The 22913-nt window shown below is 36.8% G+C and overlaps 1 protein-coding gene across 1 annotated transcript in view; it reads left to right on the top strand.

The window, feature by feature from the left end:
• The window catches only part of mdga1 (MAM domain containing glycosylphosphatidylinositol anchor 1), a gene marked incomplete at its 3' end in the record, with an annotated part of 212544 nt that overhangs the window by 179095 nt on the left and 10536 nt on the right, over positions 1-22913 (top strand). Inside the window, exons 15-16 of the mRNA XM_079250525.1 lie at positions 208-369; positions 8903-9033. Of these exons, the coding sequence (XP_079106651.1) occupies positions 208-369; positions 8903-9033 (293 nt within the window). The remainder of the gene's footprint in view (positions 1-207; positions 370-8902; positions 9034-22913) is intronic.

Here is a 22913-nt window from a genome sequence, read left to right as displayed (position 1 = left end):
AGTCTTGAATGTACATAGATCATATACCCAGTGTCTATTTATCATGATAGGATTAAGTTGGTTTTGGAGGTCTTTCTTCTTTTGTTGTTAATTTATTTATCTTCTGATCTCATTTTCTGTTATTTGTAATATGAATGAAAACGTTTAATTTCAGTGTATTCGGAACTAAATCTAAATTGTGGTTCTGTGTTTTCTGCTTGGATGCAGGGTATTACATGTACATTGAAGCGTCACGACCGCGTTCCCCAGGGGACAAAGCACGTCTACTGTCTCCACTTTTCAATATGTCTTCTTTGAAGGGCCCCAAGGGTTCTGCCCGAGTCCCCTACTGTGTCTCCTTCTACTACCACATGAAGGGCAAGCACATTGGTGAGTGGTGATGCCCACACACATACATCCACTTATACATGTATATACTGTCTTGTAAAATATGAAAGCATATGAAGAGACAAAAAGATGCATAATGATGTACAGAAAGTGGAGACGCTCAATTTTATCGGGATTTTTCTGTCAGACGCTGACCTCTGTGCCTGAACCTTGTGTGTACAGCCTGTCTGAGACAATGATGTAGGTTGTATATATGTAAGCAAGAGTAGTGTGGTGTGTGTGTCAACATGTTAGAAATGGTCCTTTTGTATATTTGTGCTTGTGCCTCAGGGCCTGCATTTGTGTGTGTGTTGTAGGTGGTTGTAGGGGGCAAGGGGTGTGTGATTTATGGCAGGGGCAAGATACAATCAGTCATTTGGCATCACTGTTCATCATAATATGCACTGTCATACAGATAGAAGGCACGCATCTCAGAGCAGCACACCTGCACACACATTCATGCACAAAGCCAAAGACACTCATATACCCCATTCATTCAAAAAAGACACAAAAAAGAAGAACTTTATTTCTTTTTCTCTCTCTAGAATTATGCAGATGTTTCAGTCTTATTTCCTGGTGAATCCAAACTACAGAATTTACACAAATATTTTAGATATTTTTATTCTATGTATGTCATTTTTTATACTTTTTTCTTTACTTGATATATAGAGAAATCTAATATATATATATATATATTTTTTTTTTTTTTTTTTTTTTTTAAATTTCTTTTTATTTTTTTTAGTCTAATTTATTTCTAACTCCCTTACACATTAATTTGTCTTTTGATCATTTTTTCCGTAACACAACCTGGGCATGTAAGAGTTTTACCACCAGCTGTAGCGATCCATCCCCTCAAGATGAGACCACCTTTTCTTTTAGTCTATTATCCATTTTAAAAACACACTTTGCTTTTTTGCATTTACTTTGTCCACAACAAGAGTGAAACAATTCTAAAGCCAATCTATAAAACAAATATATATATATATATATCATAATTGCTTAAAGAAAGCACAGATTGTGGGGAAGATGCAGATTAAACATACTGAAGACAGGTAATGAGGCACATGGGGAGAAATAAAGGGCAGAACAGTCACACTGGCACATGGGTGAGAAAAAAAGGACAAAGGTAAAAGTAAAAAGGACTCTGGACTCATGAAGGAAGAGATTGTCAAAGTTTCCTCTCTCCGTTTTCAGTGTTGTCTTCCCAGTCTGTTCCCATGTCTGATGCTTGGATTGGCAGAGCTAACACTCCTGCCACAGAGCCAAAGGGTGATGTCATGACAACAAAAGACAAGATGAGGATAAGACAGAGGGGGTCAGAAAAAGGAGAGATGAGATGAGAGGAGTAAGGGGAGGTGAGGGTCGACCAGGTTCTGAAAGACAGAAAAAAACATGGCTAATGATGAGCCTGAGACCAAAGGAAGGGTCTGAAAAAGAGACTGAATGAGAAATTTAAAGAAAAGCCATTAACTTGCAAGGGTTGCTTGAGGATGGTGAAGTACTGTATGAGGTTTTTATGTACTTGACTATGTATTTAAAGTGTTTTATATGTTGAATACGTTAACATACTGACAAAATACAGTTTTTAGAAATGCTGTTAAAATGTTGCACTTTTGTTACGCAAATGTAGGTTAGTGCTTCTCTTGTCCTCCAGGTTTGAGAAAATACGCAGCAGGAAGGAGTATCTTTTGAGGATTTAGGAAAACAAGAAAAGACAGCGTAATGCTCCTGTCTAGTCTGGATTTTCAGACGAGTAGGGCAGTGCTGCGAATAAAGCCCTCCCCAGGTGATGTGTTTTGCTGTTCAACTTAATATGTTTCTCTTTGGGCTCCCTGGCAGCAACAATAAACAGCATTTAATTAGTTTTTCTTGCCATGGGGTAGTACTTTAGATTAGCTGGGGTTTTTCACAGTGTTGCTGACATTCGAAATCACTGAATTATTTCATTTTAGGGTGACAATGTAGAGTATGCAGCCTTTAAATAATGTATCACTTTTATTTGTTTGGATTTTAATTAGCTCCACCAAGGAGGTGATGGAGGTTATGCAGTTGCCGCTCTTTGTCTGTTCTGTCTGTCTATTAACCATTTTACGCAAAAATTAGTGGATAAATTTTCACAATTTTTTCTTCTGAAAATGGGCCTAAGGATTTTTTGTGGAGCATTCCTTATCATTGCAAGGTAATGGTGCATGGTCATTTTCAGTGTATATCAAGTGACAACCTCAGGTGGTTAAAAGTGAAACCAATGCAGAAGTGCCAAAAGTTGCAGTTCACCCCTCCTCCACTAGGGGCTCCAAAACAGATGTTAAAAAAGACCAACTTCAGAGAAGAAATAAATAAATTTACAGCCTGGTACAAAAAAAAAAAAAAAAAACATTTTAGGTTTAATAGGTCATGACAACTGTGGGGGGAGGGAATTGTTTTTATAACTCATCCATCTAAAAGTAATTTAATCTTAAAATTCTGCATCATTAGGAGCGTATCCTTTTGATTGACAGAAATGTAGCACAGCAGCAGTTTTTAGCCATTTAACAGTGTTAGTTTTAACCTGCCTACCTCTGTTAGCTGGTTAGCGCTTGTTAGCTTCAGCTTAGCTTGGTTAGCTCTTGGCTACAGGTAGGCAGGAGTTTGATAGATGTCAATCATCATCACAGCCCCCTCCCAGCTCTACCTCTTTGCCCACATTTGCTTTTTCTGGGAGAAACTGCTTGTGTGACGCTGCCAAGATGGCAACAGTAGGAACTACCCAATGAGTTTCTATTCAGCTCTTTAGAAACCTGTGGGTGGCCCTGTCCATCTCTTATATACAGTCTATGGTTTATATGCATAAAACTCCACAGTAAATGTTCAGAGTGCCAACAGGTTTTAAATTTTATTAAAGTTAGATCTGAGTCCCAGTAGAATTATGGATACTACAATCATTAACAGGATACAATGGGGGATCTTACAAATTTTTATTACTGCAAGGGAACAAATTAAGGTATAAGCATGCGTCAACTACCACAATCACATCCGAGACACTGGATTCTTTATCAGTGTTTCTAAGAATCTAATAGTGTGTGCATATAGAATGAATGTAGGGCCATGAAATAGGATGGAAGAGTGCTTGGCAGTCTTCATACACTCTCAAAAATAGAGGTACAAGATAGGGACATTTCTGTACCTATAGGTACATTTTAAAGAAATGTTCTCCCAAAAGTACAATACTGGTCTTTAAGAGACCAGAAGCACACCTTCAGAGTATGAAAAAGGGTTCAAAGTGACATAAAGTACAAATGTGTACCATTTTAACCATAAGGGTACCTACAGCATCGAAAAATGTTTGTTGTGACAAAAACTATTGTTAGCAGCAGTGCTTTAAGTGGGCCGGTACGCAGCGGTGCGCAGTACCGCCACTTTTAAATTCTATCCTTTTGCGTACCGGGACTATTTTTTTACAGCGTATAGTGCATACTGGGACTTTTACCAGCTTTGCCTCAGCAATCAGTATACCCTCCTACGACTTCACCACATATTACAACTGATATTTGATGATTTTATTAAAAAAAATTTAAAAAGTCGCCTCGAAAGGAATGTATTAAGACCGGTTCAGGCGCACAACACTTGCTGTAGTCCACAACGTCAGTATTTTGAGTTTTTGAAGATTATTACTAGATTAAAGATACAATAATATTGCTGTGGCATGGACCAGGCCTAATGCTGTGAAAAACATAAAAAACATAACTTGATAAGGTAAGGTTGAACTTGATAAGGTACAAAAATAGGCCAGAACTGAAGGGTACAGAAATGTCTCTCAAACGAGTACACCCCCAGCGACAAGCATTTGTACCTTTTTAGGTACAAGCTGGTACCTCTATTTTTGAGTGTGTATCAATAAATTTTACTTCTATGAATGTCTGTAAGTGTATGGAAGACACACATCAGCAAAAGTCACAGAAGTCACAATTTTAACTCTATATAATAGTTTTATTTTTGCAGCAGAGGTACAAATATCATACGAGCATTCCTAAGACTGTGGTGTTATATCATATGGAGAAACAAAAAGCTACACACACATGTTGATTGCACAAAAGAGGCATGTATCTTTAGGCTTCTGGTACCTCATTTCAACTTGAAAAGAAGAAAATTCCAAGAGCACAGACCATCTTTCATCGCCCTCAAGAATGTCAAAACAGAGGTTAAACAGAGATTGAATTATTCTCCAATATTTTCACCAGAGAAAATATTTTTCTTTAATGTTCCTTGGATTAATTGGACTCAAATGTAATGAATACATGCAGCTTTTCTACCCTGTCCTTTAGGAAGATCAGACTATATTGTGTTTTTTCTTACCTTTACTTACACCCCCATCATTCAGCTGGAACAAGTCATGAATGATGGGCGTGTAAAATTGGTCTATTGATGCTGAGCAAGAGTGCTTTGAGACCACAGACTGGCATGCTCTCTGAGAGCTACATGTGGATGACATCAACACCACAACCCAGAGTATGACAAATTACATCAGCTTTTGTGTGGAGAAAGTTATCCGAAAGACAACAGTGGATAACTTCCATAACAAGTCAAGTCAACACCTTTAAGTCAAGTCAAGACCCATAAGACGTTTACTAATGGCACGTGCACATTTTATTGTTGAAAAATCAGGCAGCACGGTGAGGATAATGATATCTCAAGTGCTTTTTATATGTGAGAAGCTTAATTAAAAGTCTAGTGGCTAACTCCACAACCACGTGGATATATGACTTCCTCGAGAACAGATCATAGTTTGTGGAATTCAACAGGTTGTTTGGATAAGAAGGGGGTCAGCAACATTGGAGCACCCCAAGGCACTGTACGCCCACTGTTTCTTTTCACACTGTACACTTCAGTTCTGTCACCTACAAATACACTCTGCAGTTGTGGGGTGTATTAGCGATGGGCAATAGGGAAATGATCAATTTGTGGGATCGTGTGAATTCAATAAACTCATCTTGAGCAGAAACAAAGCAAAACAAATGACTGTGGGTTTTGGGAAAAGTGGAGGTGGTGGATGATTACAGTTACCTGGGAGTTCAGGTGGGCAACAGAACAGACTGGAACTGCAACACCAAGGCTATCTAAAAGAAGAGAAAAAGCAGACTTGTTGAAGCTGTGGGCTCCTAATGTCTGTACCAATGAGTTGCATACATTCTATAAGTTTAAAGCTACGCAGCCATTTCCTGGTGCTCCAGCATTAGAATCAGAAAAAATCTGCATAAACTGATCAAAATGGCTGGCGTAAAAATAATAATAATTTATGATGTTCACATTGGGTTCTAAAAAAGAAAACACATAAGGTTTCTTCTTGACTTATGCTGACTCTTATAGATATAGATATCTATCTATATCTCTATCTATCTATCTATATCTCTATCTATCTATCTATCTATCTATATATATATATCTATATATATATATATGTATATCTATATATATCTATATCTATCTATATATATCTATATATATATATATATATATATATATATATATATATATATATATATATATATATATATATATATATATATATATATATATACCTATTTATCACACTACAGTCACACAGTCACACACTTTACTCACTTATGTTTTAGTTTAAAATATGTGCATTTCTTCATTAATGCTGACATGAGGACTCTATGCAGGATCACTTTTGGTTGTCAAAAGAAAACCAGTTATAGATTTAAACTGCATGTGTTAGATTGCGTCATGGTTGTCTTCTCCCCTTATTATTGTACAGACGAGTAGCACTGATAGAGCTGTGCCTTGTCCTTTGTTTTTCCGACACTCTTACCAATGCACTCTGCTATATCTCAGTCCAATCAATCAGCTTCTTACCCTTTTTTCTCCGTGTGGGTGTGCAGCTATGTGTGACTGAATGTGTGTAGGAGTGATGGTAAGAGGAGGGAAAAAAGGGGAAGGGTCATGAGAGAGCAAAGAAACTATGAAGCTCAACTATATGATGGCTGACTGAGGGTGTGTTTAGCAGGTGGTGTACTGCAGGAAAAATGGTCTTTGTTCATCTCTACTCCACAGCTACAGTACCACCCATGTACTTTGAAAATTATATGACAATATTAGTTGTTTTTTGTTTGTTTTAAACCACAATTTCTCCCTTCCATTAACCTTCAAAAGCATCATGCAAACAGCAGATATCCATATTACAGCTTTTCTATGTTGCTTTGGTGGATTTCTCACAACAGAATGAACATTCTTATTACTATTAGTTCAAACTTAGTACTGCCTGCACATCAGAGTTGCAATTCGCATTGCACTGATCAAATTGTCCAATGCTTTTGGACATGTAGCATTTGCTTTCATACTTTCATACAACTTTCTGCAGAATAGTCAATCCCCAATAAATTCATTTTGTTTTATACATATATATGTGTGTGTATATATATATATATATATATATAAAAAGAATTAGTTGTATATTTGGATAAGTTTAAATGAAAAAACAAATAAACTGCACAATATTTTAATCTATTTTACATGGCACTATTATGCTTAGTTTGACTTATTGACTTGAAACAAGGAGTAAAAGCTCAGCTGGTTCCACTATAGCAGGGGTATCCATGGTCAGTACTCAAGAGCCGGTGTCTTAATGTACCCCTGCTCCAACACACTTGAATTACTTTAAATGGATCCAACAACCAATGAAGTTTAGCACAATGGCATAATAATTTGAGTCAGGTGTGTTAAAACAAGGATATATGGAAAACCTGCAGGATTGCAGCCCTTTTGGACCAGAGCTAGACACCCCTGCACTAGAGTAATTCTACTGTTAGCTTATAAAATCCAAAAATCCTCCAAAAGAGACTTTCAATGACAGTTTTTGTGCTTTAACAGAATAAGACTTTTAACTGTTTAAATGCAAAAGTAACCATGGCTATTATGTGGGTTTGAATATTTAAAGTAAAATCTCAGTTTACATTCCTTTAGCTAATGCACATCTTCATAGGCAGTCTCAAGTATGGTATTCTCCTTCATTCATATTAAACGCAATACATACGTTATTAATATATTTACCATTCTGCCACCTCACAATTATAAATATGGTGAAGTTTACCTGTTAACTTTTGTCACTAAAATATAGAAAGTTGAAAGATAGCTTATTTTGGTACAGACTGGAAAATGCATCTCCAATCCCTCTAAGTTAATTTCACCATGCCTAAAGAGGCAAGTCTATACTTGATTATGTCTCTGAAACAGCTCGTTGCTTAGTGATGACAAGTGTTCTCATCCAATCAGTTTCAAAACATTTTCCTATTGACCTGTTGGTGGTCATCAGACATTGTGTTTAAACGGTACAGTTATGATTTATAGCGAACACTATGTGCCTTCCTTTGTGCAACATGCAGACATTGAAAACATGCTGGCTACATTTTGAGTCTGTGTCTTTAATAGTGTCCTTGTCCTTGCCTGATTGCACCACTGTAACTGTGCAGGCTTATTCTAACAAGCTAGGCACTTTTTTAAATGTATGCATAACATTAGGTTACAGATACACGTGCACACTACAGAATGATTAATTCACATAAGCAAGCATATGTCAACATACTGCATGTGCTCACACACTTATTATCAGAGCAATTTGTGCACAACTGCCCCCTGCCTGTGTATTTGTTTAAGAGACTGGTGGTTGGTTAATGTTCCAATTAGGGACTGGCTGGAGATCGTTAGGGAGATGAATGATTCTCTCACATCTTAGAGGACTGAGGGATAGAGACAACAGAAAAGGAGCCTACTTGAACCCTCTATCACAAAGTGCCATTCTTAAATATGCACATTATCATACGGTGAGATGTGAATTGTTTACATACTCAAAAAACAAAGTTAAGCCAAAGTTAACATTCTGATTACTTTCATCAATTCCTTTTCTGTCATCTCTCTCCATGTCTCCTATACTGTCATGCTTCAAGGCTCTGAGTAGCAGCAGTTAAATAGTCCACTATTATTGTGGAGTATCATATATCATTTGAAGGTTTTAGAGAAAGAATGTGCACACAAATGGTGTCTACATACCATATATTACCTTCATACTGTTACATACTGTAAGCAGTGTAAAAGAGGGATAAAACATCAAAAGAAAAAAAAACAGTATATGTTCTGCTGTGTGGCACTCCTCTGGATTTTGTGGATAAAATCCTCCTTTGTAGTGTTGACGTTGAAATGCCAGCTAGATATGTGGTGAAGCTAAGAGGGAGAATTTATGGCAAACACAGCTTGAACAGTCAGAACAGAAGCGTGCTCTTTGCTGTGTTATTAAAGCGATGGTTACAATCAATTACCTTCCCCTTCTCTTGTGACTGCAAACAATCCATTCCATTTTTGTTTGTATGGTGGGATCTATTATCAGTTGGCCACTTATTTTAGTTGGTAATGAGGTGGACTCACATGAATGTTAGGCCAATTACAATACACCCACTGACAGTTCCTAATGATCTCAATGCTTTTGTGTGTGTTTGTGCTAGGTGTGTGTTGCTGGGTTGAATACATGTGTGCAATCTTTTCACAGGGACGCTCAATGTTCTTCTGAGAGTGAGAAGCATTGCTCCTGTTGACACCTTGGTGTGGACAAAATCTGGTCATCAGGGCCCAAACTGGAATAAAGCATCTTTTGATATCAGCCCCAGTGGACCCTTTCAGGTAAGAGATGGTTATTTTTCTTTCCCATGGAAGAAATTACATCAATAATACTGCAGTAAGTAAAGTACAAACCCTGCAGTCTTGCATAAACCTTTTGATATTTTAAGAAAATTTCCATATTTACAGAAAAAAAAACACATACAGCACACCACAGAATGTAACCTTCATGCTTGTGTTTCTTAAAGACAGTAAGAATCCTCCTCTCAGCCCTTCTTTCTCAAGCTAAGTAGCTGAGATTCATTGCGTACAATTCAGAACATGACTTGAAGTCATCTGTTAAGCCAAACACTCAGCGTGCTCTGTACTGTTAACATGAGTTTTAAAGAATTTAACCTCTACAGAAAAATTCAGCCACTGGTAATTGCTCCTTGAATTTGATGACAGTCCAGCGCCATTGTCAGTACTGCTTTGGGTTGAACTCAGAAGAAAGGGGGGGGGGGGGGGGGGAATGCACTCCCTTTTACTTGTCATCTCTCTTCAACACCACCCCCTACTGCAGCCTTTTCTTTTCTACTGCTCCTTTCCTCCAAGACAGACTTTTGCAGCCTAGAATGATTTTATACACTGAGTTCATGGAAACAAGGGATTTACACAAAGGATTGAGTTAGCCATTCTGCTTTGAATGTAATGAATCTTTGACAATGTCTCTGCAGTCATATTTAAAGCTCCAAGAAACAACAAAAATCCACTGACTTTAGACTGTACCACCCAGAATTTACTCCTGGAATCAAGTCTTCCTTATAAACAATGGATTACAGACACAGCACATCCCAAATGTCTCTTCCTCTGTGGTGGTAAAATAGCTACAGGTACTAGGGGGAAAAAAATAAATGTTCTGAAGCATGTTGGTGGCAAGGGTAAAAAAAGAACCTTAAGCTCCTGTTGGCAAGTGTTATTCCTGTTAATGCCCCTGCCAGCACCTGGGTCACTGCAGCTGGACGCTCTCAGAATAAATACATGCTGAGAGTTTATTCAGTGGACACCACAAAGTGCATTTTCTTTTCTAAAGTTGTAAATGTTTTAATTAATTGCAAAATTATGATAACTGTAAATGAACTCCAAGCTTTTAAAATGATCTCTCGGCATTAAAATTAAATGGGTGAGTGGGAGGTTAGGTAGTGTGTAATGGGGTGTGTGTGTGTGTGTGTGTGTGTGTGTGTGTGTGTGTGTGTGTGTGTGTGTGTGTGTGTGTGTGTGTGGGAGGGGGGCTTGGGGCTTTGGAGTCAACATTCAGCTTATTTTTGCTATAAGTCAGCAGTAAGCAGACCCACATGGTAAGCAACGAATATTCTGCTTCATCAAAAATTTCAGAAAGTTTTGCACAGATATGATAGATTTCAGTAGAACAGACATATACATATACTGTGATGAACTCTGACTGTAAGTTAGCATGTGAAAGAACATGATTTGATACAACAGGCTGGCATGAACACCCATTATAATTACTTAGATCAAGAAGAGTCACTTTCAGATTTATTTAGAATCACTCAAAATGAAACTTTTTTGAAAATTCTTGTCCTTGTTGACTATTTCCTACAAAGGTCTGTTAGTGTGCCGTACATATACCTTTGCAAATAGCACCTCTTAAATCTCATTATTGTCCTTCCCAGTTTGATTCAACTTGTTAGATTTGAAACTTTAGCACCATCATCCTCAGAGGGCTTCACCATCAATGCTGTGTAATCGTGCATCGCTTGCAGGTGATTCCCTTTAAGCTGAATTAAAAATCCTTGCAACCAAAGAACAGACACACAAATCTGCGATATATGAGCAACTTTTTTTCACAATTTAACTTAATCCACAAATGTTTCCAATAATTTGAGTAGAAACTGCAGATAGCATGTCCTCCTCTTGATGATATTGTCACATTGCAGAATATTTTGATAAAGGCACAAGCCCACCTTATTCCTCATATGCTGCAATGTGAAAGTTACTTGTATCTTCATGCAGCCTTTGACTTAAAAGGAGTTTAAGTCAAAGGCTGCATGAAGGGAACTAATTGTAATGTGATATAGCCTGTGTATACCGGAAGAAAAATAGAAGTTGTTATCAATTAACATCCTTGGTGAGGTAGCATGTTGATGCTATAATTCTGGCACATCGGCAGTCTCTTCACTTTCCCACTCATGTCCTGTAAATCAATCCAAAAATCCTGATTATTACATCTGAAGTACATCTGACAAAGCTGTTATCCACCGAGACTAAAGACGACACCTGTGCTGTCATTGTAGTGATATTTAAATACTCAAGCTTAACTCTTAGAAAGTTAAAAATGGTTGAATATCTTGAACACGTGCCTGTTCGTATGCAGCGGATGCTGCTTCACTTCCTCTGCTGTGTTAACTCTGTGGATGTAAGAGACATGAAAACAGTATACCAGCTTACTTACAACATTATACTCACAAGAATAGTTCCTCTAGTGCTGGCAACAAACTAATAATGTTGACATTAACTTGGTCAAGACCACACATATTTAGCCACTGTCGTGCAAACATTTTTTTTTAGTTAACCTTCCTTTTAACCACATTTTTAACATACATAGTTTTCTTTACATTTTGGAATACACTTACAGCATATGCTCTTGTTTAGGATTTCGAATGTGTGTCTGCTTATTAGAAGTGAATCTGAACATATCTGTCAAAATCAGTCATTTGTTTTAGGTTTGTTTTCACAATTCAGGATGCATGTTTCTCTCATAAGATTAGTAAACAGCAGATGAATTTAATCACAAAACACCACGGGTATGTACAACAAGAAGAACTTTTTGTATTTTTATTTGCGGAGTTAAATTGTAGAGTAGCTTGGAGGGGACGCTCGGGGAATGTTAAAAAGTAACTCAGTTTAAAACAAATATAAAGAAATGATTGTTGCAAGGTAAATAAATGGGGAGGGTGTTAGATTATTACTGGGTGTTACTATTAAGTTTTGTTATTAAGGTATTTTAGTGTTATCCTCAGTTATATATGTGCTATAGTTATAATGCTATGGAACATTGTTGTTCTTATTAAAGATGAATATATATCTCCATGTGGACACATGCTGATGTGAAACACAGCATGGACACAGTCATGCAACTTCATTTAGAGACATAGACAGCTGATTAAGGATTAACATAAAGTATTTCTTAATCCTGAGGCCTGTACTACAAAACTGGATTTTTTTCTCATATGGACAGGACAAGATTAGGAAGCTCTGGGTTGAATTATAGAGTTGAAAACCAACTTTGTTCTAACAATTATCAAGACTGTGAATCTCTGGGTCAGTCAACTCAGGTAAAAGAAAGATATGTGGGTTATTTTAATCCCACTTCATACTGCAGGCCTCGGGTTAAATTATACAAAAAAAAACCTACAGCAGAAATGTTCCTTCCTTGATCTGCTTCACACTGAAACTTGAAGTCAACATTTACTGTACACATTCAGTCAACTGTGAAAGAAAATGGTCTGTGAGACAAAACAACTGTATGTGTGTGTGTGTGTGTGTCTGTGTGTAGACCGTCTGTTGACACATTACTTAAGTCCCTTTAGCTCTTTGGCAGCTGTGCTTGCAGTTAGTTCCTCCCTGCTGGCATGTGGCAGAGTAAACCAGATGACTCAGTCCGTTTCCCTGACTGGACATGATCCTTCCCTTTACACTCATTCTCCCAGCTTTTCTTTGTTTACTCATTTTCTCTCTGTGTGTGTGTGTGTGTGTGTGTGTGTGTGTGTGTGTGTGTGTGTGTGTGTGTGTGCGTGCGGGCGGGCGCATGTGTTTGTGTATCTTTGTCTACCTCAGTTAAATACGGAACCTGATACATGAAAAAAAAGCTAAAACTGTAAATTTGTGTGTTTAGTTTTCCATGCCTCTTTCCCCCGGTAGTTTCTCAATCTCACTATATTTGTTTTTCTCTTTCTCTCTACTTGTGTTTTTCCTTCGCTCAGTGCTGGGACAGGGCAACCAGCTGGGTCGATTCTTGCTCTGGTCTGCTTCACACTCTCTCCTCTCAAAGCTGATGACTAATGGTTCTAAAATCATCAGACTATATTCTGTTCTTTTTTAATCACACCGCCAAATACATTTTAACAACAGTTATATGTTTATATGACCTCTGTTATATAATAACTGCTTTTGATGTCATTTGCATGTAGATTTAGATATGTGCACATACAAATGAATCCTGTATCTTTAAACACACACACACACACACACACACACACACACACACACACACCAGTCTCCTTTCCCCTGCAGCAATTAGCAATGACAGGTCAATTAACAGGTTTATTTATGAGCAGGGGATGCAAGCTAGTTGTGTTGTAATGATTCCAGATACTCTGTATGTATGTGGGGAAAATTGAATTGATGATAAATGTGGGCTGAGGGCCATAGCTGGGGGCCACATTTGCTCTGTCTTGCAACTCCATGTTTCTTTGACCCATTTAAGGGAAAATCAAATCGGTTTCATAATCAGCATGTAAAGTTTGACATTGAAGATTTTGTTAAAATCACTTAGTAATTCTTATCTCAAAAGTTTTAAAAGCCTACATTTAAACAGTGAACAGTAAAATCTATGTGTCCACCTAAATAAATGAGTGTAATGTTAACTTCATAATGCATGTTTCTGCTTGCTGGCAACTCTGACTAGAACAACAGTGTCTATGACATTTTGGGAAAACTATTAACCATAATAAATACTCAAGAAAATGTATATATTTGTGTTAATCATACTTAATTATTTGTTTTATGTTACTTATTATTTGTAATATTTATAATAAACAACTAATCCAAACCAATTTTTTTCATTATAAGTAGGACATTTCTGCCATATAATAGTTCAATTAGTCATTTATTAACCTTTTAACAGTGACAAGTACAGAGGAAATTATTTCAGTGTCTCATTTACCATAATTTATTGCATTTAGACTATTAAATACATATATAATTTAACCTTAAAATAACATTTGTGTCTGTAATGGTTAAAGTACAAGCTTTTTAAAATGCTTTTTTAATGATAAAATAAAATCCAGAAATTTAATAAATTACTACTTTACAACTAAACTAAGAAAAATAAATATGTGATGGATATTAAAATATGGATTCACATAGAAGGGAATGAACATACTGCATACCCACACTGCGTTATTACTTACCAAATTCACTCTATCTTTCCATGACCTTACAAGTTAAGAGGAGCAGCCATAAGTGTAATGTCTGGATCAAACTACATGTTTTGACCCAGATTTTGACCTGTCAGACACATCACAGACAGTCACTGTTGTGCCCGATTATGGGTTGTCAGATTGCAGAACAAGCATCTTTACACTGTTTTGTGTGACATAATAAAAGACTGACAATCTGGCATCTTGGAGGGTTCAAAACCACGGAAAAGAAAGTCTGAAACACCAGAAAAATGGAATCATTGTGGAGCCCAAAATCTAATAAAATCAGCATCTATTGCTGGTTGATTGACATCTGCTTGTCCCGCCTCTCCATCTTATGCCCTTGGAAGGTGCTCAACAACATGCATTGTTTGAAGGCCATTCTTGTGGTGTGGCCACTTTCTGGCGCAAGACACCAAACAATTTTTTTTTTCTTCTCACACACTCATTGAAAGACTTGGAAATGTAAAAGTTCACTCATAGAAAAGTGTGTTACCGAAATATATAACACAACTTGCAAACTTTTTCTAAAACAAGAAAAGGTACTCAGTGGTTTGTGGTCAGTACCAGCAGTTTTTGACATTTTTATGCTGAAGATCAGTCTCAATAAAGTAGTCTGATCTTTCATGATTGGTGTGGAAACTTGATGTGATTGATTTAATTTATATTCTATAAACAAATAAGATCATTTGCCCGATAAAGGGTTAATATGCAAAAACAACACAAAATAAAAAGTCTTTCATTTTATTTATAGCAAAGTAATTAGTGCTATAAAATGGAATTATGGTGGGTTAACAACAGGAGGATCAGTCCTGCGAGTGTGTGTTTGTGTCATCAATACTGCTCCTAATGGAGCTGGAATATTCCTCCTGCCATCTACATCCTGACTTGGGCACAGGTAGATGAGGACAGATAAATAAGGAAGGATGAAAGCAATACATGAGTCATCTCCTTGGCAACTGCACATTGCCTTGTACATGACTGCTTTTCTCTTGTTGCACTTCTCAGTGCATGCACTTCCTCTTGTGAAATGTAATTAAAATACATAAGGCACATAATTATAAAAAGCATCTTCAGACAAAAGTACTTCAACAACACTGCTTAAATAAACAACCTGCATCAAACACATACATCTGAAGACCCAGAGGAAGTTAGCAAACATGGCGTATGCAGACAAAGCAATTTACTAAAGGGATAAATGAAAACATAAACAAAAAAGTTATTTAGCGTCGCCTCTGTCCCTGGCTCACTTGCAAACGATGCTGTGAAACTTTTTTTTAACCCTCTGAGTGCCAAAGTTGCAACATTGTGACAACCACCAGGTCAGACGTCCACAACTAGCTGTCATCGACACCAACCTGCTGCCGCCATCAACATTCAGTGATAAAAACACAGGCACATATATATAGTCAGATTCAACATTTTTTCTTATTCATAGCATGTAAAGGTTAAATAATACAGACAGCATGAATACTTATTCCAGTCTCTGAAAGAGAAGATAAAAAATAATGTTGCATTTCTCCATCACAAAATTATTAAACAACAACAATAATAATAATAATAATAATAATAATAATAATAATAATAATAATAATAATAATAATAATAATAATAATAATAAACACTTGGTGTTCTTTTACTATTTACTGACTTTGGGACAAATAGACTGTATGTCATTTTAAATCATCTTGACCTAATAAGCAGTATTAAACAGGTTATGACCTGAAAGACCCTTTTCCTATGCAAAGATCAACCATTGCTACAAATAAAATTTGCATCAAGAGATTGATTTGTTATCCAACTATTGATTTTAGCTTTAAAATAAACATTAGTTTCTGAGTGTAAAATATTGAAGTACCGTTGGGTTTAACAAAAGCCCAGCAGCAGGTTAATTCAGCCATGACTGCTGCTACGCTCTGTTACTGTTGTTCCTCTAACCCTCCTTATCCCAACCATACTCTCATTCTCCTCCTCTGCCCATCTATGTATCCTCAAAATCAATATTAGTGATTGAGCTGTCTGCTTCTGACAATTGGAAATATCAGAAACAATTTTTGTTGTTACACTCTGCTGTTTAGCTCCTTTTCTAAAATTTGAAGTAGTAAAGAAGAGCTCTGTTTTCTGTGCTTGTTATTCTCTCACTGCCTGGAAACCTTTTGGCAGGGATGTCTATGAAAGACTTAAGTGCTGAAGGGGATCTGGATGTGTTTTGGCTGCTGGGATTGAGTTAGGCCCCGTTTTGTTTTCAAAATACTGTGATACAATAACCAGCAGTTTCTGGCAGCTAAATGATATCCAAACAGAATCAATTTTTACTGCACCTATTAGTCAAAAGCAATAACACTCTGAGAGTACTGCTTATACACTATAACTGTTAAAGAGCTATGTTGAACATCTTAAAACAAGATGACTTCATACATTTAATAATCTTTGTAATCTACATGTATAGATATAACAATTTGAGATTTTTTAGACATCAGACATAAAATAAGAAGTATAAACCTAATCTCTCTTGATGATTTGCACTGGAGTTTATGAAATAAAAACACATTTTGCAAGGCCTAAGTGGCCATTAACATCTGTTGTGCAACTTTGATCTCAGTCCAGACAGTCCCAACTCGTCACATGTTGATGTGTTATTCTGACTGCATCCCGCTTACTTGTGCAGGCCATGCCAGTGGTGTCAGGATTGATCTTGCAGGGTAGCTGGTAAAATGCAGTTTTTCTATGCATGAATTGGTGACAATGAAGGTTGCATTGGGCTTAAGCATGAAGATAGTTGTCAACAAAGTGCCAGTATGTGGAACGTTAGGAATAACAATGTTTTTATTCCGGATTAAATTGTTTCCCATAGTATATATCTGTGCAATGTATGCCATCTGTGCATTAAAGTTAAAACAAGTTCTACAGTACAGGTGCTCTGCTGTATGGTGACGTCACTTGCTACCATGTCGATTGGAACTAATTCCTCTTTTCAGGCAAATTGCAAGAAGTTTTAGAGTGATCAGCCTCAGCTGTCTGAAGTTGCTTCTCATTTTTGTGAGTCCCCCATTCCTGACTCTCCCCAGTATGCTGTCAGATTTTTCGCTACTTAAGCTGAAGTAGACCTCCGAGCGGCCATCGTACAGGCGTTAGTCCTGAACAAACCTGAACTTTCCAACTCCTGTCTTGCCCTGCCTAGATGGTAGGAACCCACACACATGCTTGTCTTCTCCCTTTCAGTAAAAGTAATGTCAGAACTTTTCTCTGACAGCTTGACAGATACATTCTGCATCCAAGTGTGCACCTGAAATACTGGATATCTTTATTTCCCACCATCACATTTTGTGTATGCACCCTCCCTCATTTTGCTGTCTATCCATATGGTGAGTGCAACGTGTATCTCATCTATTGTAAAAGCAGCTTTAGTCATTTGTAATGACACACAAGGTCATAAGTAACAGGTTTATGTTGTATTATATAAACATTTTAAATGTCCATAAATGATATATATATATATATATATATATATATATATATATATATATATATATATATATATATATATATATATATATATATATATATATATATAACAGAAACATGTTTGTAATAGACACAATAAAAAATATAATCTAAATACAAATGTCTTAAAAATATTAGATATCAGCAATACTGTAATGATTTTTCTATCCCTGATAAAAACAGTGATGATTCAGGAGAACCTCTGCTGGACTGCATTAAAGATATATAAAACCTAAAAGATTTCTTTTTTTTTTTTTTTTTTTTTTTTTTTGTGGTATATAGATGAAAATAAGCCTTTTTAGATTATTTTTAGACAACTGGACTGTGTGTGTGGCCCTAATAGTATTTTTGACCCAAGAGCTACATACAGTCAGTTCTTAACGTAAAGAATTTTTGATGGGTTCACCAAACTGTTATTTGTTGTGAAAGCTTTCATTTTTCTCTCTTTTTTTTAGAAACCTAAACTTTTGTCTCTTTGTAACTATAGTTATATTTCTATTCATGTTGTTCTTAAACTGTGTTTTATTCCTTTCATTTCATTTCATTCATTATTTTGATTATTTCATTTGTTTTCTATTCTTGGTTGCAGGTGTATTGGTCTTTGCCTGCTTCTCTACATTATTGTGTCATTGCAGAGCTGTGAAGTTGACAAGCCCTACAATGTTATGACTTGATTTTTCTTTTGTTTTTTTGTGAAGCTTTGGCTCTGTACATGTATAACACAAGACATTACAATAGATAGTTTTTTGTTGTTGTTTTTTTTAACCGCTAAACCTTTAAAAATACGATAATCTTAATATAGAGCAATGAGATGGTTTAAGTAAAAAGATCCCCATTTGTAGTTTCATCACTTTCTAAAACGCTCATTGCATTTCATTAATGTCTTATTATTTACTTTCACCATAAAATACCAGAATAATGACGGCATTGTTGTGTACATTATGCTTTGCCTTAATTTTGGGAAATATATGCTTTTCCTAATTCTCATAAAGTCCCGCAGTAGAAGTCTATTTTATTTGACTCACAAAGTGCAGAAGTGATGGCATACTGATGCTTGTTTCATTTCCACCTTGTGCTGGGAGCACGTCCATGGAGAGCACCAACTTTTCTCGCCCAGCTCACTGTGCACAGCTCACTGACTGCTTACACCAAAGGCCTTTGAGGTGCTGCCACTCGTCTCGGCATTTCCTCTCTTTGTGCTCCATCCAACAAAAGTAATGAGGTCTTTCGGAGCTGCTTTCCGTTCTTACCTCCTCAGAACAAGAGTTTTACTCCAGCCACCGGCTAGCATTAATACAAGGGTTTTATTGTAAACAGCCAAAGAGCCAGCTGATAAGAAAGCTTTAAAATTTAAGTTGTTTGCTGCCTGCAGGCCATGACTATTACGTCTGTATATCCATGCAGCGGCTTCATGCAGTTTGAACCTCAGTTTTAGCAGTTCACATGCTGTTTATATGAGGTCATTTATTTATGGAAAAACATATTCAGTGTTTAAGTGGACCATACGCTTAAAGAAAATCCATTGTGTTATTTTGTTTTTAATGTTTTACTGCTCAGTGGAATCACTGTCCAGCTCCCTTCTGGAAGCTCAAAATCACATTGCTTTCAGCTTCTAAACTGGTGAATAATGTGGCCTTGCTTTTTTAGATCAATTTAAAAAGCACAAATTACATGAATGGAGTTACAACAACCACAATAAAAATGATAACATGTTGTAGTAGATTTTTTGCGTCCCCATTCACCCCTCTTTGGATTACCCCGAGGCCATCTGTGTTCCTAGCAGTGTTTGATACCTGGGGGGCCTGGTGGAAATCAGGCCAGCCCATATTTGTGCCTCACACTGCAGCGAGTCTGCTCTGCACTGGTATTTCAAAGCTTTCTTTGTATGTCTCCCTCTGTCTGTCTCTCCTTCTCTTCCTGTCTGTCTCTCTCACACATACACTCTCCCATTTTAACATAGTCTTTCTCTCAAGACCGTGTCCCCGCTGGTGTGTGGATAGCAGATCAATGGGAACATTAAAGGTTACAAGGCTCGACAAAACGACACTCTCACAACTCAAACCTGACACTTTACTGCACACCCTTTGATCCAAGTGTCTCTCTCTCTCTCTCTCTCAACCCCCCCTCCACACATGCACACCCACACACACACACACATACACACGCATACCAGTTGTTCATCCCAGTCAGGAATTTTCATTTTCATACCCACACTGTCTGCACTACACACTGTACAACAATGGAGATTTAATGGTCTTTAACTCCAGCACAGCATATTTTCCAGTAGATAGTGATAAACATCAAAGTTAAACATCAAGTGCATTATTTACAACTGAAATATTTGATGCTACATGACCAGATTTTTAGATCTCCTGCTGTCATGACCACAGTACTCAAAGATCTTTCTCAATTCATGCCAAATCAGATTTTTTAAAAATCTAATTTCAGTGTACATGTATACACACAGATGGGTTTCACAGGCTTTCTGCAGGCTTTAGTTCAAAATACAATCCTATGTCATGGCTGTATATCCAGCAACCTTGTTGCTCAGAAAAATGAAAAACTGAGATGTACTTCAGCCTGGTGCCCAGCAGTGATATTTAACTGTGAGGTGCTGTCGGTACTGGCAGCTCACACTTCTGCATGTTTTTTCAACAATGAACATTCAGTTAAAGGGCACTGGAATGTATTCCTAGACCTTTTGAAAAATAAACTCACAAAGTAATTTTGCAATGAAATTATTTTTTGTTTCTTTACATTTTACAAGTCTTTTTATTTGAGGTACTTGAGGAAATTACTTTACATGGTGGGAGTGTGTCACTATATGGATTAAAGGAGCTCAAGTTCTGGACCTGTGTGTGCAAGGCCATAATTAAGGTCTTTCCTCCCTCAATTATTTTCCTCATTTCCTCTAATTACACTACAATCTGGTGTCTTGTTTAATACGGATGCACTGGCAGGTGTGCATGCAAAGCTCTCATTTCACATCATTAGGAGTATGTCTGTATGCATGTGTGGAAACCATCTCTGCTGGTCCTGTTAACAACACAAATCTGCACAGAGAAAAAAATTTCAGGAAGAAAGCACATGAATAAAACACATTTTACAGCAGCCACACAGTGAGGAAACTGCTTGGTACTGTGTTTAAATTGGATGACGATGGCCTTTTGGCCAATTAGCCTCTTCCCTCCACTCTACCTAAATTTTCTTCCCAGCTACCACTCTGTCATACAAACCAAATCCATTGCTCAAATGGGCCAACCAGCTAATCCCACATGCTGCTGGACTTCTTTTTATCCACTCAAAACCACCCAATCAGTTGTAAGATTTTACCAATTATTTATTTAATTCAAAGATTTCCCAATCTGGAATTAAACTAGACAGCAGAGTTGGAAATGTGTTTTTTTTTTCCTTTTCCCTTTACTGTAATTAAGAATAATATAACAGAATAGAACAGTGGGTGACACACCAGAATATAAATGAAATGCAAAGGGTGCCGGTGCACTTCTCAATGTATGTGTGTGTGTGTGTATGTATATATATATATATATATATATATATATATATATATATATATATATATATATATATATATATATATATATATATACATTTTTATTTTATTTATTTATTTATTTATTTTTTTTGAGCTGAAGAGAAGAGGTGGGCTAAAGGGACCCTTAAAGTAACTTTCAGAGGTGAATGAAATTTACAAGCTAGCAGGCATGCTGCTTCTTGTCTTTGGCAATGAATAGGTTATTGGTATCTGCCCCATGAATTTCTCTTTGATACTTCAACTTGACATTGCTGTTAGGCACCAACACCACAACAGTGACAGATTAAAACACAGGTGAGATATGGTCAACATGCTGTTAGTTCAGCCATTCTCCACTATTCATTCACTTAGAGCTGATATGGCGTTAGGTCAAATTTTTCTCCTTGGTGGGTCAGAAACAGGTTAATTGAACCCAGGATTGCTCTGGGCTGATATATTTACACACAAATTGATGGCAGGTCTGTCCCTTAACCACAGCATGTTGCCTTTAACAGATGGAGCTTGTAAAATGAAGCCAGTCATGCATATTTGTCACCCCTCCATGCTTGCACCTGCTCGCTCTCTTGTGAACCTGAACTGTAGATATACAGACATGGTGTGAAGGTAAAGTGCAGATGGGTTTTCCTTCAGCATGATATCCTTCCACACCTTTACACCTGTTTCTTTCTCTGTTGTTTTGGATAACTTTAAGGTTAAGTGTTTTGGTATAAGTATAACTGGCAGGGCAGAGTGGGGATCACTCAATTGGAAATATATTTTTTTAACTATGACCCAATTGATGCACTGAGCTTGTGTATAGAGCATATTTGGGGGGGTACCAGTTAACAAATGAAATACTACTACAGATCTAAAAACCTTGATTGCATGACAGGTAATTTGGTGTCTTATAGAGCAGATGATTAAACACTTTGAAGTCCAATGCAGTATAGTTTGTGAGGGTTGCTGTTGTTGACATTTCAGAGTAAAAAAAAGTTTCCTTGTTTGTAACTTTCTTCATCCTCAGATGCCAAGCTAAATATGCTTGTTTTTTTGATTAGCTGGGTGCAATGGGCTTTTGGTGCCTTGGTACACTGCAGTAATTAGGCTGTCAGTCACAACCAGATGGCTGGTGGCAAAAAATGGGGAAGTTTTCAGATGAAAATGGTCTTTGGTTTTGCTGTTATGGATCCAAAAGTTATGGTATTAGATTATTACTTCTAAATATAATTTATACATATGTTCTATTTGCATTGTCAAAATTGATGTTATTCAGAAGTGCTACAAGAAACTATATTTACTTTTTTTTTTTTTTCATATAAATACTTGAGCTGCATTTTGAAAACATTTAAGCTCGGGTGATTTTTCAGGGTACTAGATATAACTTTAAAAGTCTGTTAGCTATGCCTTTTTCAAAGTTATTATCTGAGAAGGCCACTAAAATCTTCAAACTGTGTCTTCACATTGGCACTTCAGATTGACAGGCAAGGCAAAACACATAAACAAAGATACTGTCGCACTGTGATTGGTCATTTCTTTAATCTGCATGATAATGAAGGCAAAGTTAAAGTCTTGAGAACCAAGTGGGACTTTAAAATACACATACTTAAACATCCTCCCAGCCACTCCAACCAGAGACTGTTAACCTTTTAGCATTTTTGGATGTTTTCTTTTCCTTGAAATGCCTTTAGAGAAGAAGCACCCCA

Source organism: Telmatherina bonti (assembly GCF_933228915.1).
Source record: "Telmatherina bonti genome assembly, chromosome: 1".
Lineage (NCBI taxonomy): Eukaryota > Metazoa > Chordata > Actinopteri > Atheriniformes > Telmatherinidae > Telmatherina > Telmatherina bonti.
The sequence above is the reverse complement of the archived record's forward strand: the minus strand, read 5'-3'. Positions and strand labels throughout refer to the sequence as shown.